This window comes from Lonchura striata, chromosome 20, assembly GCF_046129695.1.
Source record: "Lonchura striata isolate bLonStr1 chromosome 20, bLonStr1.mat, whole genome shotgun sequence".
Taxonomy (NCBI): Eukaryota; Metazoa; Chordata; class Aves; order Passeriformes; family Estrildidae; genus Lonchura; species Lonchura striata.
The window spans coordinates 783,859-795,983 of NC_134622.1; the positions used below are offsets into that span (position 1 = coordinate 783,859).

General features: G+C 54.6%; 2 protein-coding genes across 6 annotated transcripts; both read right to left on the reverse strand.

The window, feature by feature from the left end:
- Positions 1-1,573: 1,573 nt before the first annotated feature.
- On the reverse strand, positions 1,574-5,719 carry BCL7B (BAF chromatin remodeling complex subunit BCL7B). Of its 3 annotated transcripts, none has more exons than XM_021540353.3 (6): positions 5,578-5,719; positions 5,189-5,264; positions 4,374-4,470; positions 3,235-3,405; positions 2,950-3,029; positions 1,574-2,557 (listed from the first exon to the last, which is right to left on the reverse strand). In XM_021540353.3, the coding sequence occupies exons 1-6, from the start codon at positions 5,667-5,669 to the stop codon at positions 2,465-2,467; spliced, it is 609 nt and encodes a 202-aa protein (XP_021396028.1). In that variant the 5' UTR covers positions 5,670-5,719; the 3' UTR covers positions 1,574-2,464. The 3 variants fall into 3 exon arrangements, with proteins under 3 accessions (XP_021396028.1, XP_021396027.1, XP_021396026.1); XM_021540352.3 differs by having other exon boundaries at positions 3,235-3,420; XM_021540351.3 differs by having other exon boundaries at positions 3,235-3,471.
- Positions 5,720-6,247: 528 nt separating this feature from the next.
- TBL2 (transducin beta like 2) lies at positions 6,248-12,109 on the reverse strand. Of its 3 annotated transcripts, none has more exons than XM_021540354.3 (7): positions 11,913-12,109; positions 11,707-11,831; positions 10,531-10,736; positions 9,775-9,926; positions 8,532-8,658; positions 7,752-7,904; positions 6,248-6,803 (listed from the first exon to the last, which is right to left on the reverse strand). In XM_021540354.3, exons 1-7 carry the CDS (start codon positions 12,040-12,042, stop codon positions 6,347-6,349), a joined length of 1,350 nt encoding a protein of 449 aa, XP_021396029.1. In that variant the 5' UTR covers positions 12,043-12,109; the 3' UTR covers positions 6,248-6,346. The 3 variants fall into 3 exon arrangements, with proteins under 3 accessions (XP_021396029.1, XP_021396030.1, XP_031362317.1); XM_021540355.3 differs by having other exon boundaries at positions 10,552-10,736; positions 11,913-12,101; XM_031506457.2 differs by lacking the exons at positions 10,531-10,736; positions 11,707-11,831; positions 11,913-12,109 and adding an exon at positions 10,318-10,503.
- Positions 12,110-12,125: the final 16 nt, after the last annotated feature.

Here is a 12,125-nt window from a genome sequence, read left to right on the forward strand (position 1 = left end):
AGCAGAATATCCAAATGTAGAAACGGCCTTGAGGAGGAAAAACTCCCAACACATAATTGGCAGAAGTCAGTGTCCTGGTTTGTAAGATAAGCTTGTATTCTATTTGCCATCTGTTGGAGGTTGGGCAGGTTTGTTATCTCTTCCAAGAACAATGGTTTGCTCCGAAGAGGTAATGGTTTGTTAATGGGCCATTGACTGACTCACTGAAGGCCTGGTAACATAACACCATCCCATTGTGAGATACTCCACCCAGAGGGGGAAGCCAAGCACTCTTATTGTATAAAGGGGTACCTTTTGGGAGACAGAGCAGCTCTCTCTTTGCGGGATTCCCAGAGAAGCAGCTCCTTCGGCGGGATTCCCAGAGAAGCGGCCGGAGCGCGGTGAGGCGGCAGCGGCAGAGCTCGGAGGCGGCCCCGGCACAGAGGAAGACCGGCCCAACTGCCACCAGATCTTCAGAGAAAACTATACCCCTCTAAAGATCACCACTTCAGCTGCAATTCATCAGCCACTGCAAGAGGAGCAGCTGTCATTTCAACCGGACTGCTACTAACACCCCGACTCCTCAGGGTGTCAGGTTGTGGACTTTATCACTAGTTTTGTTTGTACCAATTGCATTTGCCTTTTCAAATTGTTATCTAGTTTTCTCCTAGTAAAGAATTGTTACTCCCATTCCCATATCTTTGCCTGAGAGCCTTTTAATTTAAAAATCCTGGTAATTTGGAGGGAGGGGGTTTACCTTCTCCATTGCACAGGAGGCTTTAGCCCTCCTTCACAGACTCCTGTCTTGTCAAACCAAGACAGTCAGGAACTGACTCCAAACCAAATTTGGCACTAACTGAAGTTAACTCCTAGAGCAGGATCGACCTTGAATATGAATAAAGTTGGGACCATTCCAGACAGGGAGTCTAAAATAGTGGTCTTATCTATGAAATAAATAAGGTTTAATTGGAACATACTGCTTACTTATATAACATCAAGCTCAATGTGAATGTGCCACCTGCCAGGTTATCCAGAGGACATGTGAGGAAGACCTTTGGCCTTTCTCCAAGAAGACCCCTGAAGAGACCAGAAGACCCCATAGCAACAATGGAAACATGCACTGTGCAGCAGAATGATGTAGATGTCAAGAATCGGAAATAGGAGATTTGTGGGAAACTATTAATGAATATGTATTAGTATACAGTATATGTCGTGTTTGGATCCTTTTGCCTTTTGTACATGAGGCAGGATGGGAAGCTCTTCACATACCCCAACCAATCAGTTTTTGCTTATGCTTTATCGGAACCGCTACCAAATTTATTTTTGTAACTACCGAGTTATATTTGATTGTGTTATTTTATCTCAATTAAAACTGCTGCTAAATTTAAAGTTTGTGGTATATTAAATTAGACATATGGGACCTCATTCACAACATTCCCCTCATGCCACTCCTTGTTCTGTGGGAGCAGAGCCCAACCCTCACCTTGCTTGTACCCTCCTGTCAGGGAGGCCAGCACCAGCCCCCGTTTAGCAGAAACTTCCCTTCTCTTCCCGCACCGCCCCTCCCCACCAGGCCGACATCGTGCTCTGCATCTGTATTTCAAACAGTTTAATTTGAAAAATATTCTATTCAGTGCTAAAATAACTTTCCACTTCCACACGCGGCCGCGCCTCCAGCTTCACCAGACTCGATCACGGACTCGGCGGGACATGCAGTGGCAGTGGGGGGAGAGTGGGGCTGGGGGGACAGTGGGTATTGGGGGGCGGCAGAGCCCCAGGGCGGGAGCGCTTCCTGGGTGCTCCAGCACCCTGGCGCTTCCTTCACCACCTCAGTGAAAGCGGGTACCTAGGCCGGGGCGAGATCCTCCAGCACAGGGCAGCAGCTCCCCCTGCTCTGCTGGCTCCTAGGGGACTGCAGATTCCACTCAGCTGGAGTTGTGCCCCGAGGCAGAGCCGAGGCCGGTCAGTACCTGCCCTCCAGGAGGGGAAAGTGCTCCCCTCTCTCCCAGCTGAATGGCTTAAACTAGCAGCTTATTGCACAGTGTCCCAGTGGGTCCCTGCTGGCCACCCCTTCACTGCCCCCCATAACACATCACCCGGAGCCAGGTGGAAGGTTGCTCTCCTGTTCCCAGCACCCAGGGGAAGGGCAGGCAGGGGAGCCACAAGCAGGCAAACAACATCTGCCAGTGTCCCAGGGACCATGGAGAGCAGGGAGCCCCATGGAGAACCCCCCCACACATGCAGCCCACCCAGCGGAGACCCCCAACTCTAGGGCAGGGAACGGGGAGAGAAGGAGCCAATAAATAGAGGCAAATTTGCAGGTACTGGCAGCAGCCCCATCCATCAGGCAGGGCAGGGCATGGCGCACTTGATGTGAGTGGTGGGAGCCCCGACACTGGGGAAGGGGCAGGCTGGAGGGAAGCGCTGATCCTGGTGGGGCCAGGCAGTTCTGCAAGGGGCTGGCGAAGGTGCCGGGCCAGGCAGGTTAGCTCTCTGAGGCTGTGTGGCACACAGAGTTCTGATCAGCACAAAATCTCTTCAGAGGTGGTGCACTGGAGTCCTCCTCCTCTTCAGTTACCTGCAAGAGCCAGAGGTCACAGGCAGTGATACCAAGCTACGCACACCTAGACAAGGCTGTGTCACACTATGGGGACAGCCCGGGCTGTCAGTTATGCACAGACCCCAGGGCACCAGGAATGGGAATCCACTCCAGCCCTGGAGCCTGCCAGAATTGTAGTTTTCGCACACCCCCATATCCTTCCCTCACACTTCAACACTTGATCTGAACCAGGGGATAAAGACCAAAGCTCAGAAAACCAGGAGGTTCTGGGAGCTCCCAGGGGGCACTTTGGGACTGCAGAGCAAGTCCATCCACCAAGATGCTTCAGCTACAAGAAGTAGCAACAATGGTCAAAGGGCCAGTCTGGGTCCAAGCACATTTAGAGATGGCTTCAATCCCCCTTCCCTTACCTGAGTCTCAAGAGGGACTGGCTCTTCCTTTGTGAGAGTGGGAGGCTCATCTGCCACTTCTGAGGAAGGCAGGGAGGGCTCTGGGGAGAACAGGTGGGTCAACAAAAATGCAGAGCCAGCACCCAGCTCAGTGCTGAACCAGGATAGAACACCTAGCTACAGAAGTCCCCGATGCCCTGGTAGCTTCCAGAAGCGCCAAGGCCACCCACCAGACCTGCAACAGCCCTGGAGTGGCCTTCCCTGAGCCCACCCATCTGCCTGCTCCCTTCTTGGCCCAGCACCCACCTTCCAGGGTCTCCTGCCCCAGGGTAGGAGGCTGCGAGTCATCCGTACGGAAGTCAGACGTGTGGGCAGGACTCATAGACTCACTCTGCTGAGGACTGGGGCTGGAGTTGGGGCTGCTGTCCACCTTGAGCTGGTATACATCAGACAAGGAGCTCTGGTTGCTGTTCTCATCTGCAGAAACAGCACCTGGTGAAGAAGAGCACCTTGACACAGCGGCACAGGCAGCCCAAGGTCCTGCTGAGATGGCAGAGCATGGTCAGAGAGTTAACCAGGGGATTCACTGTTCCCCGTCAGCCTAAGGGCTGTCAGGCACAGGACTGAGTCCTCCAGAACACAGTGGGAATCATATACATAACTGGCCATGGCAAAGGGAATGTTCCTGCCCTGGGAATGAGAACTGCCAAATTCCACATCTGCAGCTTGGGAGGGCCCTGGGCATCCAAAGAGCAGGAATCTCCTGCTCTGTATTAGGGTTTTGCTCCTTCTCTGTGAAGCAACACAAGGATTAATACTCAGCACCTGTCTCCCATGAGAAAGCAGGCCTGACACACACCTTGCCAAACTGCAGATCTGCAACATAACCCCACCACATCTCCTGAAGTGCCAGCAAATTCCTGATTTTCCTTAGCCACACACAGAGAAGGGGTTGGGGAGATGTGTACATTCTATTTCAGCAGTGAGTCTTGCTCTGCCAGAGCCTCTCCTGGCTGCACCACAGTGCCTAGACCAAGAGCAAGGCCACGGAGAGCCATTGCCCCTTCACCCTAAGGTCCATGGAAATAACTGTTGGAAAAGCAATCTTGGCTACAGGTGGCTACTGGACTCTCCCAAGCAGAGAATGGAAAGGGGTGATCAGGAAACCCCACTCCTCTAGTCAGCTGTGAAGCTTCCCACAAAAGAGTCCAGAAACAGCCCATTAAGAATCTCTAACAGCAAAAAGGAACAGTTTAGACAGAAACAATCCAGAAGTGGATCAGCCCAACTCCACAGCTCAACTTCATAGCTCTCTAGTCCACACCAGTGCTCAGAGGCAAGCACTGCTCTTCTCCATACAGGCAGCACAGAGAACCAGCAATGTCCCAGCTGCTGTACAGCCTTGGAGTCTTTCCCCATGCTGAAGGGAGCTCAGCCAGACCCACCTTGGAACTCCAGAAGGAGGGAGGAGTTGGCAGAGGTGTCAGCTGGGAAGCCATTGGGTTCTCGGGCCGTGCTGCTACTTGATTTGGATTTCTCTTTCTTAAGGAGAGAAAGAAAAGCACAAACACAATGTCAGAGAAACACATGCTGCTCCAGAGGAGCCATTCCCCTTTCTGTCTCCAGAAGCCCAGAGAGATGTGCTCAAGCTGGCCTTTTTCCCTTGCCTTTGGGGGCACATTCCTAAGTGAGAGGAAAAAACTCCATCTATGAAGGGACTGGAAAGCAGGAAAAGAGAGGAGGAGCAGACGCCCATCTAGGAATGACACTGAGTAAAGCAAATCCTTGGAGGAGTCAAGCAAAGAGTCTTAAGGGAAGCAGGAGGGGGCTCAAGGGAGCTCAGGGGGCTTGACAGTTCAGGGGATGCTCAGGTTGGCTGAAGGGGCCTGTTGGGGCTGGGAGGGGGGCCCAAGAAGGCTCGACAGGGACTTGGTGGGGTTCGGGGTCAGCTTGGGGGGGGATCAGGGGCTTGGGGGCGCTGGGAGGATCACAATAGGACAGGAGGGGCTCGGTGGGGCCTCAAAGGTCCTCAGCAGGGCTGGGAGGGCTCAGCGGGGCCTCAGGTGCTGGCTTGGAGAGGGCTCAGGGATCGACCTGGAGGGGACTCAGGGGGGTTTGGCGGCGTTCGGCGGAATCGGGAGGCTCAGGGATGGCTCGGTGGTCGGTAGGGCTGGGGAAGGCTCGGAGCTCAGCTGAAGTTAAGGGAGCTAGGCTGGCTGTGGGCGGTGGCTCCTGGCTCGTCTCCGCGCGCGGTACCCACCTCCTTACTGTCCGCCACTGGCACCCACTTGAATATCCGCAGGGACGTGTCACCCACCGTCACCCATTTCTTCTCCCTGCGAGACACGAGGGGGCCGGGCCGGGCCGGGGCACCATGGCAACAAGCCCCGCCCCCCGCCACCTTCCGGTTGGTCCGGAGCGCCGTCAGTTCCGCACCGGGCGGGCTGCCCCGCCCACCGCACTGCCATTGGCTGCACTCAAAGCCCATCACAGCCGCTTCCGTCCCCGCCCCGACCCCATTGGCCACCGCCCCTCCGCCCGCACCCGCTGGTTGGGCGCGCACTTCCGAGTCGCACCCCGCGGCGCGGCGATTGGCCGCGCGCGGGCGGCGCGGCCCTCCCCCTCCCCCCCCCGCGGGCCCGCCCTCACCATCTGCGGACGCGCTCGATGGCCGCCATCACCTTCTTGATGTCATCTTTGGCGCGGCTGCGGGTCTCGGCCCGCACCGAGCGCCCCGACATGGCGCGCGCAGCCCCGCAGCACCGGCCCCGCCGCACCCGCCGGCGCACCCGGCCCCGCGCACGCGCACTGCCTGGCCCGCCCGCGCGCTGCGCCTCCTGCGTCACCGCGCCCGACACGCCCCGGCTGCTGCGCCTGCGCAGACGCACGCGTCTGACAGCGGGCGCGGAAACGACGCGCGCGGGAAGCGGCGGTGCAGCGGTGGTTTCCCGTGGGGCACGTCCCGCTGCTCGATTCCCCCGAGATCCCGGGCCGAGGGAACGGGGCCACCCCGAGTCCGCTGCACCGTTACAGCACTGCCCCGTTCCCTGCAGCTGAATCCCTACCGTTCAGTATCAACACTGAACTTTGTCAGTTCTCTTGGAAAAAAAAAAACAAACGAAACAACTAACCATAAAACCTACCCCAAATGCACGCAACTCCCAATTCTAAGCTCAGGAGAACTCATAGGCATTGCCTTAGCAATCAATTCCATGGGATACTGATGATCTAAGCCCTGAGGGGAAAACAACACATGAATGTGACACTAGGAGATGCCACTGTCCCCAGCCCTGTCTTGCCATCACAGAGCACGCAAGGAAGAACCTGGGCACTCTGTTTATTATTGCTGTTCACAGTTATTTAAAAAAAAATAACACCCCCAAGGGAGAGTGCAGTTGCCTCCTGCTGTACAGGTAGCTTAGTACTTCTTGCCATAGATAGCAGCCAATGCTTTGTGAGCGCTGGAGATCTGCTGCTCCAGCCTCTCCTGCATGGCTTTGTTGCCAGTTTTTTTCAGCATGGCCTCCATCTCCTCCACCACAGCACGATGCCCAGCAGCGTTGTGGAAGACATGGATAGCACGATCCCCACAGGACACGATATAGCGGCCGGTGGTGTCAAACACAAGGTCTGTGACACAGTGGCTGTGCACGCCAAGAAAATGCTCCTCCTCCTCACCGTGCCGTGTGTTGTACACCACGATGTCTGTGCCGCCCGCCACGGCGACCGTGCGGCTGTCAGGGGACAGGGCAATGCGGCATGGCTCCGGCACTGCACACTGCCCTGTCAGAAGCAGATATGGGTCCTGCTGCTTCTTGTACTCCACATCTGTGTCCCAGAACTTCCATGTGCCATCCTTTGACACGGTTGCCATCCTGCAGCCAAAAGAGATCACGGTGAGTGTGTGGAAAAAGGGTGGCACCTCTTACCCTGCCCTGCCCATGAACCAGGAATCCTGTGGAGAGAGATCTCTTGGGAAGGGTGAGTCAATACACAGATACAGTCTCTGTTCTCTTTCCAAAGCAAAAAACCTACTACTAGACCAGGCTGCTCCAAGCTCCTTCCAATACAGCCTCAAACACTTCCAGGGATGGGGCAGCCACATCTTTTCTGGGCAACCTGTGCCAGGGCCTCACCACCCTCACAACCAAGGCTTTCTTCCTAATGTCCCACCTAACCCACTCTCCATCAGTCTGAAACAATTCCCCCTTATCTTGTCACTTCAGGCCCCTGTAAATACTGTCTCATCTTTCTTGTCAGTTCCCTTCAGGTCCTAGAAAGCCACAATTACATAACCTGAAACCTTCTATTTTCTAGGCTCAGCAATTCCAATTCTCTCCACCTTTCCTCATACCAGACCTGCTCAATCCCTCTGATCATGTTGGTGTCTCCTCTAGACTCACTCCAGCAGCCCCGTGTCCTTCCTGTGCTAAGACCCCAGAGCTGGAGGCAGCTCTGCGAGTGGGGTCTCACATGAGTGGGGCACAGGGGCAGAATTTCCCTCTCCTTTGTTACCCATGTGCTGTTTCTGGGCTGGGTCATGTCCATCTCTCACCTACCAGCACTCCCAGGCTGCTCTCAGTCTGTTCATCCCCAGCCTGGATTGATACCGGGGGTTGCCCTGATCCAGGTGCAGCATCAGCACTTGGTCTTGTTAAACCACATGAGATTCCTATGAGCAGGGAATACATAGGTGGCATGAGCTAGATTTGGCTCCCCAGGGTAGTGTTTTACCCCCTGCAGTTTAGTGATGCAGCTGGTGAACCCTGGAAGAGATGAGCTTACATGTTGTTAGGGTAACTCGGAGCAGGTAACACACATACCTTCTTGAGTCATTGGAGAAGGAAAAGGATTGTACACCAGCAGTGTGGCCTTTCAACTCAAAAGCCCTGGTCACCTCCCTGAAGTCTCCGTTCTTACTAAAATACACTTCCCACACTTTCACATCAGGGGTAAAGCCACAGGATGCCACAAACCTGTGTGAAGGAACAGAAGCAGAGACACAGGTTGCCTCTTAGAGAGAACCTGAGCAAGGCAGGGCCACAGTTCTGCAAATCCATCCTGACTCCTGCACTCAAGCTGAATTTCCACTTTTCTCTGAAACCTAGCTGGTAAAGGGAACACTAAGGAAGGGTACCAGAACAACTCAGGAATGAGAAACTCTTCGGTCAAAGTAGAAGAGCTAAATGCTATGGATCCCCAAACTCCTCATGCCAGGAGCAAGGCAAATCCAGCTACAGCAGCAAGTGATTTTCCCAATTAACAGATTTCCCAGGAAAATAATCTTTATTTTTATAATTAACCTTTAAGAGGTCACAGACAAGTTCAAAATGCTGTTTTCTTTGCAGAGGGCATTTGCTCTGTCCCACCCCTGCTACCTGAGACCAAAGCTGCTCTCAGGTTACCAAAACAGCAGTGCTGAGGCAGAATAGCAACACAAGAGTGCCTGACCCCACATCAGCTCCATCTCCTGGAGGGCCAAGATATCTTTTTAAACTGTGGAACCCTCAGAAAACTGCATTGCAATAACAATTAACTGCCAATGGTCTGAACTGATGCTATGCTGTGCAAAAGAGTAGCCTGGAATCCTGCCTGTCACTCACCTCCCACAGGGTGACACTGTGGCATAGGCATTGTTCATCTGGTTGGTGTTAATGCTGGCCAGGACTTTGCCCTTTGGGCTCCAGATCAGGATGGTTGTGTCACTGGAAGCTGTCATGATAAACTTCCCTGGGGAAAAAAAGGCAAAGTTCAGGAGAGCCCCCAGACCTAACACTGCCACAGACTCAATGAAGCCCCAGGATAACCTCTCCCTGCAGCTGGAGAAAACCACCAGCAGCACCAAAATCCAAGGAGTGTCAGTCTCCTAGGACAGAGTAAAGAGCAGTATCAGAAGACTCAGCTCCTGGTTATGCCTGAGTAGTCCCCTGGCTCCCAAGCAGGCAGCAGGCACTGAGCCCATGTGTGCCCTATACTCAGGACTCTGAGCCCCACAAGCAGAGCTGGGAGCCCCATGTGCAGCCCCACTGGGCTGTGCCACATACAGGAACAAACACTTCACCTGATCTGCATGCCCAAAATCAGCTTGAGGATAAGCACCTTTCAAGCTATGGATTGCAGGCAGGCAACTGAATCCCAGTCACAACCATGATCCACAGACCACGATCCATTATTGCTGGTTGTGCCCATACTGGACTCCTGCTTGTTCCCATTTCCCCTTTGCCACTTCAGCCCAGGCAGGGAGTTGCCTGTTTACCTTCCAGCTACTTGTTGCAGGTTTAAGTTTTCACTTTCACACCCCCAGTTTCAGTTAATATTTTACCTGACCTCCTATTACAGAGGTGAATTCACATCCACCTGCTCCCAACTGCCACTGGCACATACCTGACACATTAATCCATCAAGCCCTCACCACTAAAATGTAATTTCCACCCACCCACCCCCACCTCTGTTCTAGATGATCCCAGAAGCTCAAGGTAGACCATATTAACTCACTAGAGAGATTTCTCACTGGTTAAAGAGAGACTGGCAGCCCAGAGAACAGCAATCCTCTCAATATTGAGGCCAGACCTCTTTGCAACAGCATCTCTGAAAATGTAAATTAAGAAACTGTGCATATCAAGGAGCTGGTTACAGGGATATTATTGGTGTGAAAACAACACCTTTTGGTTCAGTTGGTAGCAAATTAAGTAAAAAAATCCCTAATAGACTACAGAGTTTAGTACAGAGTTTAGTACTGATGCTGTACACAGCCCCGAGAATGCCAAAAACTCCAACACTTTGAATCAAGCAGCTTCACAAGGAAATAAAAGCTTATCTGGAGAGGTGAGCAGCTCATTTCCATACCTGTCTCTGCAATCCCTATGTTAATGACAGGAGCCTTGTGCTTCTTTGGGAAGTCCCCAGAAGTCGCAGTGAAGGTGAAGCTGCCATCATCCTTCTTGGTCATCTTGTAGACGCGAATAGTCTCAGCATTGGCCAGCCAGACAATGAAAGCCCTGTGGAGGGACAGGCTCTGAGCCCCAGCTCAGCCCAGGTCACTCAGGGGCACCTGGGAAGAGGGATATGCTGCCAGATGAAAGTATTTACAAGGGCACCAAGTTCTCTCCCTGTGTTGGTTCAACTGCAACACTGAATGAAAAAGAATGAAATTTATTATCCATACGAGGAAACAAGATCCCTTTCTCTCTTTCCAGAAGAGACCACTTCAAAAAGCCAAAACACATTCTTCCACCAAATTTCCCACCCAGCAAGAGCTCCCCTGGCCACTGGAGAGACTCAGTAGCACATTGCAGCTGCAGTCAGCTGGCAGTGACCTCAACAGATACCTTCCATGGGGGCAGCAAGCTGTGCACAGGGATATTTGGCCTGAAAACCACATTAACCCACCAGGAGCTGGACTAGATGATCTCCAGAGGTCCCCTCCAACTTGAACTACCGTGATTCTGTGATTAAGTGCCAGCTGCTCTCAGGAAAGGCCATGGATAAGTGATACTGTGATGACCTGGTGAGAAATGCTGCCTCCACCCATCCCAGAGCAACACCACTGATCCCACCACAGCTTGGCCGTGAGACTGGCGGCTCTGCAGGACATCCCGGTACCAGTACAAGGTCCGGCTGTACCGTGAGTCAGGGCTGAGGCGGACGAGCTCGGCGTGGTCCAGCCCCATGTTGATGCGCAGGCAGCGGTGCTCCCGCCCTGCCAGGTCCCGGGTGCTCCACAGCCGCACTGTGCGGTCGTCGGAGCACGACGCCAGGTACTTGCCGTTGCTGCTGAAGTCCAGGCATGTCACCGGACTGCTGTGGCCCTGCAGACAGAAAGCGATCATGAAGGACATGGGGCGGATGGGGAGGAGCAGTAAAACACCAGCACCTGGTGGGGGGAAGAGGTACACCAGCATCGAGATGGACACCTGCTCCTGTTATGAGCAAAACAGCCTTGCTGGGACACTTGGCTAGAACTAAGTACTAACATTGAAATGTTAATTAGCTAATTGCTCCTGGGAATCACCTACACCCCCCCCCCCCCCCCCCCCCCCCCCCAACTACCATTCTAGGACTGGGATGCAAAATAGGGAGACCAGTGGAATCATGGGAGGGGGGTTTGGGGATGAAAACACCCATAAATGGAAGGCTGGGCACAGTGGAGGGGGCTCAATGGGTGCACTGGTTGGGGAAAAGGGAACCACATCCCTAGTCTGTGTTTGACCTGTCACCATAACCCTCAGAGGACCAGACTGGACTGAGCTGTGGGAAGCAGGAACAAAGGAATAACTATTTCTGGTGTTATGAGGAGGAAAGGAGAGAGGACAGCTGCTGCTGGACTTCAGCAACAGGCTCTGCACATCCCTTCACCCTTTGGCTACCAGTGTGCCACGAGGAAAGGAGAGAGGATGGTCTGCTGGGACTTCAGATACAGACTGCACACCTCTTCATCTCTGGCTACCAGTGTGCCACAGAGGCTCCAAGGACAGATTCTGCACGCTTTCTCACCCTTCGGCTACCAGGAAAAAGCTACAACAGCGGGGGCGAGCTCCGTGTCGAGCCCCCTGCCCAGCTGATCTTTTTAATAAAGAGCTGCACATTAAGGCATAGACCCTGCTCATTTCACTCCGACCCCGGCAGGACAATGGCACCGGGGGGGGGGGGGGGGGGAGGGGAAGGGGGAGGAGGGATAGGTGGGGGCAGCGGCCGGCGGGACACCGATACCGAGGGGGACACCGATGCCTAGCAGCACACTAGCATCAGCACTGGGAAGGCACCGGCCCCTTGAGGTACCTTGAGGGCAGCCACCAGCAGCCGATGTGCGAAGCTGTGCTGGTGCGGCTTCTCCCTGCGAGCCCTCACCACCGCCTTCGCCTTCCGCGGCTCCTGCGGCCTGGCCTGTCCGTTCGCCCTGGGTCCTGCGGGAGCGGAGGGGTCGGTGGGTACAGTTCAGCTCCGCTCCGCTTTGCCCGGTGCCCCACCGTCCGCACGGTACTCACCGTCCTGCGGGGCGGTGGGGGTCTCCCGCGGAGCAGAGCGGTGCAGCGCGAACGCCAGCAACAGGACAAGGATGAGGACGATGAGGGCGCCCGGTATCTCCGACGCGCCCAGCGCCGCCGCTGCCTCCATATTCCCGCCGCCGCGTCAGCGGCCGGCACCGGGAGGGCGGGAATTTCCGTGTGCGGGTACGCGGTCCCGGTAATACGCGGAGG

Bases quoted from the DNA above. Each gene is read 5' to 3' on its own strand.
- BCL7B (XM_021540351.3), bottom strand. From the start codon at position 5,669: ATGTCGGGGCGCTCGGTGCGGGCCGAGACCCGCAGCCGCGCCAAAGAT. The intron at 5,265-5,577 runs GTGAGGGCGGGC...CGTGTCTCGCAG, and splicing joins ATCGAGCGCGTCCGCAGATG to GGAGAAGAAATGGGTGACGG. The intron at 3,030-3,234 runs GTGGGTGCTGGG...TGTTCTCCCCAG, and splicing joins GGGGCAGGAGACCCTGGAAG to AGCCCTCCCTGCCTTCCTCA.
- TBL2 (XM_021540354.3), bottom strand. From the start codon at position 12,042: ATGGAGGCAGCGGCGGCGCTGGGCGCGTCGGAGATACCGGGCGCCCTC. The intron at 9,927-10,530 runs GTACCGGGATGT...GTCCCTCCACAG, and splicing joins TACAGCCGGACCTTGTACTG to GGCTTTCATTGTCTGGCTGG. The intron at 6,804-7,751 runs GTATGTGTGTTA...TTTTGGCTGCAG, and splicing joins TTCTCCAATGACTCAAGAAG to GATGGCAACCGTGTCAAAGG.